Genomic DNA, 12,530 nt, shown 5'->3' on the forward strand with positions numbered 1-12,530 from the left:
GGATATAAAGAGTGCTCAGTAGTTTATCATTTATGACTACAAAGAGCTTTGTGTGTGTGTTCTGGTTGTAATATAATGAAATAGTTGCTAGAAGACAAATCATTATTATTTATTTTTGTGTTCACGTCTGCAATCTATTACATTTAGCATTCATCCACAATCTTGCATTTTTAAGCATTTTATTTCCTTCAGTTGTGTCTTGAAATTACTTGTTTGGATTTGATATTTTCTTTTCCTTTTTTATTAAAAAATAAATTGTACAATTAAATATATTGGCTATGTATCATATTCTGTCTCACCAGTGTATTAAATGGTACCACATTTATTCTGTTATCAATTTCTAAATGGTAAGCTTAGTCACTGTGACTTTAATACCTTATATTTCTTGTGGCTTAATGGTACTTTTAATATATTGAAAGTTTTTTCTGTTCAGTGTGGATATTAGCAAAACTTTGTTGCAAGCATTAGAACTTAGTTCTGGAGCCTTGATGTTTTACAAGCAGCTGAAGAAAACATTCTTTTTTTTTCATTAGAGTTTTTAATTATCCACAGAAGCAAGAGAAATTCAAAGACATTTGATTCTGCTTGTGATCTTGCTCATACCCAGTTGTTTCTGGACAAAATGTGGAAAAGAGTAAACAAGCTCATACTGATTTGACATAAATCCATTGATGTATTTTAGCACAGCAAGCTTTTAACGGTCTGTCTTTTTATGAGAACCTATAGAATATATTGTAACCACATTACTTAGTATATTTTTTGTAAAGGAAGGGTAGTCTACAAAGTAGAGGAGGTCATTCAGGCTGAGCAAACACACAACAGCTACCATTTAATATAGGCAAATTCAGATCGCTCCACGCATAAAGTATAAATATAAAACAAGGATTGAGATGACAGTGAGCTTCAAAAAGCTGTGAAAGGTGTTGATATTGCCCCATCTTCTAGAAAATATGGGGAAGCAACATAAAAGACGGACAGCGTGTTAGGGTCCATAGCTTAAGGTCTAGAATAAATAACAAAGAATAAGGTAAAATTGTACAATGTATTACTAAGATTTGATTTTTGTAATATTTTGTGCAATAATGGTCACCACTAATATAAAAATATTGCTGTTCTACACTCAATCCAGAGCAGAGTGACCAGGTGTATTCCTGGCCTTAAAAGAAAGTAAAAGACCGTACTTTTGTAAGAGAAGTTTTTAGTTTCGAACAGAGACAACTAGAGTATATTCCGAATATTCAGAATCGTAAAAAGCATTGAGCAAGTCACTCCTGCTGACTTCTCAGAATAAATCAGAGGACACAAGTGAAAACGAAGGGGAAGTGCATTTGAAATTGAGGTGCATGTTTCTGCACTGCGGTTTGAGGGAGTCTGGAACAAGCTACCCAGCCATGCTGGAGAAACGACAGGATGAGATCCTCCAGTATGTTACGTAGCTACAAAACACAAATGAGTTTGATGGGCTGAGTGGCCTGCTCTGGTCTGTAACATTTCTTATGTTACTTTGGTCACTTTTCTGAACTCACATAACAGATACCTTCTAAAAGAAATTCATTGTCACGCATAGTCAACTCTGACCTTTTCTTTTTGAAGGAGTTAGCAGCTGCAGGAGAACAGTTCGACATGGTGTTCATTGATGCAGACAAACGCAACTACATTGAATATTACACCTTTCTCCTGGACTATAATCTCCTCCGGATGGATGGCATGATTTGTGTGGATAACTCTTTGTTCAAAGGCAGGGTTTATCTGCAGGATACAACGGATGAAAATGGCCTTGCCCTTCGAGAGTTTAACAAGTTCATACAAAATGATTCCCGTGTACAACAGGTTAGTATAGAAGGCCTCAAGAAAATTTCTTTTGTGGTGCTCTGAGTTCTACCTGATTTCGTCTATGACCAGTATGACTAAACACTGGTGCTTCAAGGATGTATTCCAGAAATTGGAGTTTTCATTCAGATGAACTTTCGGCCAAATTTTTATTGGCATTTTCTTTTCCATTTTATTTTTTAAACCTACATTTAGGTTTTACAGTGCCGGAACATTTAATGTTATATTATCCAGCCATGCTGTGTCCTTGCCAAATGAATATGAGCTGTAATTTGCTTTAATAATCCAGCGGCGTCTTAGATGGTTGTTGTTGTGTTTAATTAGAAATGAAATATGAACTTTACAGGACAGATTTCTTGTTCATAGGTAACATTCAGGTGTTTCCTGCTTAAACATTTGTCTGTGATATGATTATTTTATTAAAAGAATTTGTGACCTAATAAATACAGGGTTGGGTGGTGCAGTGGTCAGCATTGCCTTGCAGTGCTGAGGCTCTGGATTGAATACTGGACCTGCAGTGCTGTCTATGTGGAGTTTATATGTTCTCCCTCTGTTCATGTCAGTTTCCTCCACAAACTGTAGGTTAATTGACTTCCTGGAATATTGGCCCTGGAGTGAGTGTGTGTATTTGTCTGTGTTTGTGTGTACCCTTTGATGGACTGGCATTCAAAAGGATGGATGGATGCATACTAGGTGGTTAATCACAGACTATTCAAAGCATTGAAAATATTTTTTTATGCATCTTTCAAGATTTTTTTCCTGACATTTTGGTCTGTTTAAGGTTATTCTTCCTGTACGAGATGGGATCAGCGTTATTAGAAGAGTTGCTTTAGGATCATCCAAAGAGAAAACTGAGGTAAGAAGCAGCACTTTAACAGTTGGGGATATTTTGAACCACAAGACATTAATTTGTTTATTGTGTGTTTCATTGTGTCATTACTGGTCTTTGTATAATTTTGTATAATATAATATGTTACATACAGTTTATGTCTTGGGAATGATTGACAGCTTTGTGATTTTTGGAATTAATGATGAGTGCTAAGAATTTAAAATGTACTACTGTGCAGAAAGACCTGTATTTTATGTGCATGAGTATTGTAATACTATACTTTAATGGCTATGAGAATAGGAACAGGGGTACTTTTTCCATTAACAATTGAATTGTTAATGACTTTAAAAGGTTTAAATTGTAACAGACACTGACACTTAGATAAGCCAGTAATACTTCAATCTGTTCACTGCTGTTGCAAGTGCATTTTATGCCTTACATTATATGCTTCTAAATCTTCTATGAAAAATTTAAACATGCTAATGACATTATTAATGCTCATGTCTTTCTCTGCAAGTGTCTTTAAATTCACCGTTCCTTCACAGAATACCATTTCTTGGTCAGTGAGCCTCAACACTGATCTTTAATATCTGATTTTCCCTCACACGGTCCTTTCAGATAGTTTTCTACTTAAAATGTGTGTTCCTTTTTCAATTACCACTTGGTGAGTGCTTTCCTTTTCAGGTGTAATATATTGTAATATTAAGATTTCAGTGAGCAGAAATGGGGTCAAATTCTTGGCGGGCAATTAATGCACTTCACCAGTATTCTTCACAAATGTTTACTGTTGCACTAAATTCCTGTGACTAAATTCCTGTGATTTGCCAAATGAATTTTCTCATCGAGAAACCAGCTTCAGGGATTTGATAACTGGTGGCTTGAATCTTTTTGGAAGCCAATTAAAAGTCAATGAAATAGGGTTGTTTCTTTTGGAATTGTACTATTAAGTAGTTTTTCAGAAAAGGATCGGTAAGGCTCTCTGAATTCTGTGGTGCCTGGACCTGTGGTCAGACTGTTGTAAGCCCAGGTGCAAGTTTGAGTGTACCCTGGGCTCAGATGACTACACTTCTAAGCCACATGCGTTTTTTACCATAGGATGGGATCTTGAGAGACGAGGTTTTTTTTGGCAAGAATGGGAAAAGTATTCTGCAGCGCCTGAGGCTGGATGGGAAGGCTGCGTACGTGACAGGGGGTGGCCAGGGCATTGGAAGAGCCATGGCACACGCGCTGGGCGAAGCAGGGGCAAAGGTCGCTGTAGTGGACATCGTCAAGGAAAAGGCAGAGAGTGTGGTCAGTGAGCTTACTGTGAAAGGTAATTTGCCCCTCAAAATGACAGTGTGCCTTACATTTAATAAGTCTGGGCCTACGTCCTTTCAAAACAAAACTAAACTTGTTAATTTCTTATCTGAATCCTAATAAAATCTGCCCGGAGAACTTTGTCTCCTCTGAACCACATTCTCCTGTTCTCTGAAAATGCTGTACTTGGGTAGTTTCATATTCAAAGGGCCCAAAAGTCCAGAGCTTATCCTGGGATTTCCATGGCGTTAAGCAAAAGAAGAGCACACGACTACCCCCATAGATGGGAGGCCAGTCCATCACAAGACTGCTGTTTCCCATTCCTACAGCTGGGTGGGCTGTAACAGCTGGGGTAAAGGTACAACAATCCACCAGCAACCGTTCCTGGTTCCAGAGGCATATTTTTATGCTATGCTGCCCCTGAAAATGCTGTACTGAAAATAAAATATATAGAATTAAAACCATAAATCATTTGGTTTTAAAGAACCGGCTAGTACAAAAAATGTTCCTTCTTAGAATCAAGAGTGAGCATGGTTGTTTTTGTGCAGAAAGGAAAGTTCAGGAGCTTATTCTTGTTACACTGACACTAAATTAAAGGATGAATGGCACTGTTCATTCAGTCCCTTTAAAGAACCGTGAAGATGAAAACCAGAGGTACTGTAATTTGTAAAACAAGCAAGTTCTCTTTTTCATAATTAGCATTTTTGGACATTGACAGTGATTGTATGTAGGATATTTAAAACTGAGTGTAACAGAAAATTTCTGTGCTGAGCTGTGAAATTTTTAATGTCAAACACGTTTCAAGAAGAGAGTTTTGGTTTAGTGACATCCGATTGTCAAACAAAATGACTAACGGTAGTTCAGTATTTCACCAGCAGGGGGAACTGCAAGCTACAGTTTGAGCCGCAGACTCGGAGATTTCAGAACCTCTGAAAGTTACAGAGCATACAATGTACGGTACATACTCTCTCTTGTTGATATTAACGCAATTATAACTTCCTAGTTTCAGAATTGAAATTCTGCCAAACTAGTTATTATATATGTTATGTGAGGGGGGACTCCAAAATTAAAATTGTTTTCAATGTTATTATTGATGGTTACCGCTGAACTTTATTCAGATATACAGGCAGTGCATTTTTAATTCTAAAACATTTTTTTTCCAGGAATACAATCAGTAGCTGTTACTGCTGACATTAGCAAGCCAGAAGATGTTCAGCGAATGATTGAAACTATTGCATCAAAATGGGGAACAATTCACATAGCATGCAATAACGCTGGAATAAATATGAATTCAGACAGTGAAGACACATCTTTAGAAGAATGGGACCAGACTTTCAACATAAATTTAAGGGGCACTTTCCTTTGTTGTCAAGTACGTAACTTAAGACGGGTCAAACTGTACATGCTCAAGATGCCAGCTAACAACGTATTATTTTTGGTGTAACCAATGCCCCTTTGCCAAATGAATGATAAAGTACACTGTAAAACATATAAACTTTAATATTTAAATATTTTAAAGCTTTATTTCTTATTTTTTCTGGAAATTACAGGCTAAAAATAGGATTTGTTCTCCAAAACACCTCTTTTTCTCTTTCACTCCTGTATATCTCTGTGTAATTTGTTATCATGTCAATATTAGCGTGTTCATAAAAGACTCATTTGTCTTTCTGTAATTCCTGTCACAGGCTGCAGGTCGTATTATGCTGAAGCAAGGATATGGGAAGATAATTAACACAGCATCCATGGCTAGCTTAATAGGTGAGTGATGAGTCTCCTGTATTATTATTTTCACTCTTTATCTCCAAATTTTTAATTTCAATTTTCAGAGCGATGTAAGCTGTATTTACGTTATTAAACCTCAATGTGATATAGGAGAGATAACCTTAACTGCAGTGATTGTCCTATAGAAGCAAAGAAGTTAGGGCTGTAGTTCCCATTAGATGGGATCGGCTAACTTCAATGGCTAGCATAATTTGCACAAGCCATACATATTACTGTATCACACATTTTAACTTTTGAAGGCTTTCATTTTTATTTGCATTATTTTTTTGCATATGAGGCCTGTTTTTCCATAATGTTTGCGTGAACCAATGTATAGGTTCAAGTACCTTCTGTATTTTTAAATGCACACACTCAAAGAGCAATGCACAGTACTTCACCTTGCATATAGTACATGTGTTAATGTCAGGATTACTATAATGTACAGTAGTGCACAGTGTAGAGGTTGCAGTCCCAGGCACCACCAAGCATATGACCTGCACAACCAGACAGGCTTCAAACCGATTATGTCAAGAGGCCAGTCTTTAATCCATGGGTCTTAGACTTTTAGACACTCTCACCTGCCAAACTTTGCAGCACAGTAGAATATTAACCTCCATCGATGCCCTAATTATCTCATCTTACTTTTTGAGACCTGTTACAGAAGACCTGGATATGACCCTTAAGAAGCAGTTAGTCCATCTAAAACTCCTGTGGAGCTAAAATCCCATTTTCCTTGCTTTAGTAGCCCTATGATCAATCAGTTTCTTTAAAGCACAGACAGTTCTCATTTTTATTTTCATTTATAGTGTACTACAGAAAATTGTGATTCATTCTGCTAAAACAGAAACATTTTTTTTCTATATAATATGTAAACTGAAAACTTGAGTTCAGGATTAAAAGTAGGCGTCTGTACTGCCAAAAACATTTTTAGCTGTTGAAATTGACAGCAATGTTGTGTTTTTACTGAGTGTGCTGTAAAACAGGAATTATTCATTGAGCAATGTAATTTTTCCAACAGGTTCCTATATAAGAACAGCACCACTTCATCAGCAATATAGTCAAATAGCCAATAAACTTTTGGACCATATGGGCAGGAGTCCCAACTGCTGAGCTAATCTGTAAAGCAGTAACATGCTGGTAAATAGAGGCCAATGTAAAAAAGTGATCAATTACACACATTAAGCAGAGTCCTTCAGGAATTTACTTTATTGGTCTGGACATCTGTTATAATATTGTCATAATGTAGAATCAGATGGTGCTGGGTTTTGCCAAGTTAGGTAAGAAAATGTAGCAATGAAAGTCCAATTAAAATGCAGAATGGCAGTGTTATATCCATCTGCTAGACAAAATAAAATCTGTATTTGTTCTTATGCAAAAGAATAAAAGTGCTTGTTTCCTTTTTTACTGTGAAAGGGAACATCATTCAGTCCTTATTTAGGATACTATGATTTTGTGATGTCACCTATAGATGAATAAGAATATTATTAAGAATATTCAGTTGAATCAATAAGATATTCATATCTTCACAATTCCATAGCTTACTAGGAAACAGTATGTCACCACTAGTAATGTAAATCTTGGTTCTAAAATATCTTTACATAAAACCATAGTGATCTAAATATTTCATAAAATTAAATAACGACAAAATGAGTCTAAGCTCATCTAAGCTCCTAAGTTTTGGAATAAAATGAACTGACTTTACATATGGCAAAACGTTTTTAAATTGGATAAGATACCCATAAAATAAATAAACACCATGGTGTTGGTATGTAGGAATTTCAAATGTACACAAGTGCCTGTATTTTCAAATGTGCACTTGAGGAACAAAACATCATAGGTTTTATTTGTCAGATAAAGTCATTTGAACAGCACTGAGGATTCTGTATTGTGCTTACTTCTGAAGGGATGATCAACTTTTGGCATTTTTAGCTGCAATGCTTCCTCTGTGCTAAATAGAATTTCGTTCTGAATCAGATTGGAAGCCTGTACAGTAGCTAAACACCTCCTCCAGCTCTGATACCTGAGCTTGGCTGGCTTCAGATTGCATACGCTAGAGAAGTAAATATGAAATCACAATTCTGAAGAATTTGGTATTATTTGATTAAAAATTAAGTAAACTGTATACTTTCTTAGAGTGACTCCCAAGGAGTACACTGTGAGTTTCAAAACATTGTCATATTTATCATTCATGTGTGAATCGAGGCAACTTGACAGTAGCTGGGTGAGAAGGTTAACTGCAGAAGTTGTATATAACTTGGAACCTGCGTGTAATAATTAATCATCTGATAGAAAGTGGACCCATCCCTCGTCTCTCATGCAGTGTACAACATCTGTGATGGTCAAGGCAGCAAATGGTGTGCTTTGTTACTAAAGGCCATGAGTAGCTAAACATCTGATTCATTCGGTACAGTTTTATCATGGAGCCCACTGTGCCTATTAAATATTATTCATTAACATTCAGTACAAATTATGCAGTGTTGGAAACAGAGGTATGTCAAAAGGAATAATACACCAGCGACAATTTCAAATTGTATGGGTCTAAAATTATGCCATTATTCCCATGATTTTAGAATACTTTTCATATAAACATTGCAACGAGATTGAAGAACATTTCTAGCAACATTTGTACAACACTTCTGTAGGTCAGGTTTTAAATACCCAAGTGGACATGGAGAAACATGATTCTGTTGCCCTCTGGGAAAACAGCACATACAGTACATTGTTCAGTTTAGGCAAGTATCAGAACAGACTAAAAGAGTTGTTGCCAAACAACTTGGCCCTGATCCCAAAAGATTAAAATAGTGTAAAATAAGAACTGTAGAATTTAATCTATTCGAAATGCAGGTTAAAAATCCAGAGCGTTTGTTCTTCTGACAGTAGCACTGTTCTTCAGATTCATTCATATTTAAACACATTCTGAGTAACCTCATCTTCATGCAGTCCCTCATCCTCAGAATCAGTTGGCATATAACACATCAAAAGCTGGTGTGGTAAAACTGACACAGACACTCGGCACTGAATGGATCAGCAGAGGAGTCCGCGTCAACTGTCTCTCCCCGTAAGTATTGCTGAGGCTTCTGTAGCCGTAACCAAAATAGCTCCTGAATACCACTGTCCTCATGTTAAAACCTGAAACTGCACAACTGTAGCTGGGCATTTTATTGTTTAAGCATCCTCTCTGTCTCCGCGTGCTTCCTCTGTCTGCCTATGGATCTGTCTCTCTATTTCTAAATAGACGGAAGTGAAATGTACAGTATGAGCAATTTTGCTGCAGTGTTTAATTAATGATTAATTTATGTGAGTATTGCGAATGAAAGAATCACAGTTATGTTTACATGATGCTTGATTATAAGTTTCATTTTGTCCAAATTTCTTATCCCTGACCCTGAACTCGCATTCAGTTGGTATCTATTGCTTAACAATGAAATGTGAAGTTAACACATTTTGCTAATTTAAGTAACATTAACTCACTGTCAACATAAACAGAATGTCATTGTTGATAACTGGTTTGCTTAATACCATCCACATCTCTGCATATATTTTAACTGTTTTTAACTGCATTTACTACAATACAATAAGTCAATTATTTGTTTCAAGGATTCTCCAGTATGTATAAGTTCTCTTTTTCTTTTTATGGACTGTCACTTCTACTGAACATTGCACAGTATACAGTATATGCCAGGTCAATAATTTCGAATTAATTAATTTCCAAATTCGAAATGTTGGAGTTCAGCAAAACACATGCATTCCGTGTTGACAGGTGAAAAGGATAACTGAGTGTTGATGTAACTCTCAGACAGAAATTTAATTGAACAAGCTCTGCATTTGATTGGACCAAAAGGGTTCATCCTTAGTAGAAGTGGAGAGGTGTTTGTAAAGTGAGCGGCTTGCAACTGTAAGTGAAATAAATTATTTGTTAACATAGTGCCAATTAAAGGTCTTAGACAATACAGTTGCTTAATTAAATGTCATCTTGAGGGATGTATTAACTAAGAGTTGTTTTAATTGTTTTATTCAATTAGAGTCGAATTAGCATCTTAACTGTTAGTGTCACACGAGTGGTGGGGTGTTGTTTGCATCTGCTTGTCTATTAAACCTCTATAGGAAAACAAAATTGAAAAAGACAATCCTGCCTCAACAGACCCGTGCAGTTCCCCATAGTTACAGAGGCAGATCTTCACAATTTACTTGGGGAAAATAAATTAGGGGCAAGCTGAAGTAATGGAACAAAGCACCGTTCAGACACTTTGTTCATTTTTTATTTATCTCGAGCTTGTTTGCTAATTTTAATTTGCAAGAAGCAATTCTTTCTGCTAACTGGGTGCCTCAATGGGCTGCTGATTTCTTTGAAGTGACAGTCAGTAAATATGCATAAAAAAGGGATGCAATTAGAGACAGTGTGGTTTACTGCAGCCTGATTTCATTGGCAACTTTTACCCACCAGTGTTGATAAGCTACATTATCTAAAAAATTGGCTGCTGAAAAACAGCACCTCTGATTGCTAGGAAAGGTTCCAGATAACAGGGTGCTGAAGAGAAATATAATTGAGGTTGAATATGTTAACCAAGGTGTCACATGTTCCTTGGAAGCATTAATTTATCAGAATGTTAGGATTTTTATTAACACGAGCAATACATTTCTGACACCGTAATGAAGAGGAGTCAGTGGGTTAGGTTTTGTTCACTGTCATGTTTCTGAAGTTTTAAAGCGATTTCTCATTAGACACAGTTGTGTAAATATGTTTGTGCAAAGGTTGAACAAATTATGCATTTCATGAAGTGCAGAAACATCACTGTTGTCCTTGGAGCCTGTGACTAATCAAGAGCTGCACATCAGGACAGTCTGCAAATGGAAAATGCACAGTACAGTACCTATTTCATGCAGTGTGAGGAAAAGAATTACTGTCAACCTTTTGACTTGAACTAAAGCAAATAACAACTGTGGACCTGCACCTGTTGTAAGGAACGCGAGTGCAAAATGAAGTTCAGTGCTTTATTTAAATACTGATCCTGTGCAGCATCATCACTTTATATACTGTAGAGTAATATAGACAGAGTTCAAATTCCTTTGAACAAAAAAAAAACTCCAGGCTCATACTGCAACAGATTTCAGTCAAAGCAAAAAAAATAAATACAGGTTTCTTGGAAAGATTGCAAATGTGCCTCAGTTTATCTAAAATTCCTTTGAGGGTCAAATAGCATTTGGCTTGAAATAGATGAATTGGCCATTATGGCTCATGTGCCTGCTATAAATATTTGTTGAGCGCATTAAGAGGAAATGCTGCCGTGTGCCCTTGCGCTGTGAAGGATAATTGGTTTTATTTTTGTCCCCAAAAACGACTGTCTGAATTGAAACTGTCACTCCTAAGTTTGATTGTTTTCTTCTTTTTCCAGAGGCATTGTTGACACTCCTCTCATCCGCTCTGAAAGTCTGAAGCCTCTTGTGCAGCGCTGGCTGACAGATATCCCTGCTGGGCGGCTGGCTCAAGTGACAGACTTGCAAGCTGCAGTGGTTTACTTGGCATCTGAGGCTTCTGATTACATGACAGGGCATAACTTAGTCATAGAAGGTGGTCAAAGTTTGTGGTAGAAAGTAACTTTTTATTCTTTTAGATCCGTAAAGTGGATGTGCTTTAGAGCTAATACAGTAGTGACTCGGGTGTATGGGGGAGTTTAGAACAGCTGAATTTAGCAATATTTTACTTCTGGGTGTGGGAAATGTGGACTCATAAAGTAAATGATGCAGTTTGCTTTTTTATTTAAAAAAAGCCATTTTGGAAAAAAAGAATTCTTGTATATAATAAACAATACTTTCCTTCATAGTCTAATCTTTGTTTTAAGAATCAGGAAACACTGTGAACTAATAATACTCATACTTGCAAATAATGGAACAATTGTACACTGTTGTAAACATTTTCAGGAAATGTAGCATGAACACATTTACATTTTTCTTACCAATAACATCATAATGTGTATAACAATTGAGTTCTGGATGGACTTGGAGAAAAACAGGCTTGAGGTTAACACTTCATCCAGAGAGATACCCACCAACACAAACACAGGGAGAACATGCGAACTCCGCACAGACAGCACCCCAGGAATTGAACCTGGGGCCCCAGCACTACAAGGCACCAATGCTAACCACTGCTCCACCAGGCCACCCTTTAACACACCAGTAAATGCATCATGTTCATTTTTCTGATGTGGGACAGACTAGGTTACAACTATTGAGCTGTGAGTCATTTTCTTGGTCCCTGCTACCAATGTTCCAAGCTTTAGCAGCTGCCTGTGTCAAATTCGTTTTAGGAGCAATAGAATCAAGCTGAGATAAATTAAAGAGTGTGGTGTGAAAAAAATAGAGCGGGGACTTTAATTGCAGTGAAAACTGTGTTACAAAGACATTTTCATTCATCTTTCCCCCAAACTTTGGTAGAAAGGAATTATTTTAAAAAGAGATGATTCATACTCATTTTCATTTATATAACAATAATATATAATGTTGTAACAATATATTACATTAATTTTCCTCTAAGCTATATCTCTCTTTTCATAGAAAGACATTAACCATGTGTATTGTTATTTAGACTGTATAAACAACAAAATGTTATTTTATTTGCTGCTGCCTGAAGAACAAATGAAGGATAAGTCAAAATGAGAACTATGTGGCACACCAGGGTGGCACAAATATGCTGTGATACACAAGTAATATAAACACAATGGGAAAGTTTGAGAATATCGTGGGACCCATGCTCCTCAGTTTGGATAATCATTGGTGCATTATTGTTTTGAACCCTTTCCAGAGGTTTTTATGAGCA

General features: G+C 36.6%; 1 protein-coding gene across 1 annotated transcript in view; it reads left to right on the forward strand.

Moving 5' to 3' along the window:
* Positions 1-11,537, forward strand: part of LOC102695979 (uncharacterized) — a 19,767-nt gene extending 8,230 nt beyond the window's left edge. The window contains exons 6-12 of the mRNA XM_006630612.3: positions 1,594-1,830; positions 2,612-2,686; positions 3,755-3,971; positions 5,119-5,327; positions 5,641-5,713; positions 8,657-8,774; positions 11,110-11,537. Coding sequence (XP_006630675.2) covers positions 1,594-1,830; positions 2,612-2,686; positions 3,755-3,971; positions 5,119-5,327; positions 5,641-5,713; positions 8,657-8,774; positions 11,110-11,305 — 1,125 coding nt within the window. The 3' untranslated portion in view covers positions 11,306-11,537. The remainder of the gene's footprint in view (positions 1-1,593; positions 1,831-2,611; positions 2,687-3,754; positions 3,972-5,118; positions 5,328-5,640; positions 5,714-8,656; positions 8,775-11,109) is intronic.
* The last annotated feature ends 993 nt before the right edge of the window (positions 11,538-12,530 follow it).

The sequence above is a fragment of the Lepisosteus oculatus genome, chromosome 4 (assembly GCF_040954835.1).
Source record: "Lepisosteus oculatus isolate fLepOcu1 chromosome 4, fLepOcu1.hap2, whole genome shotgun sequence".
Lineage (NCBI taxonomy): Eukaryota > Metazoa > Chordata > Actinopteri > Semionotiformes > Lepisosteidae > Lepisosteus > Lepisosteus oculatus.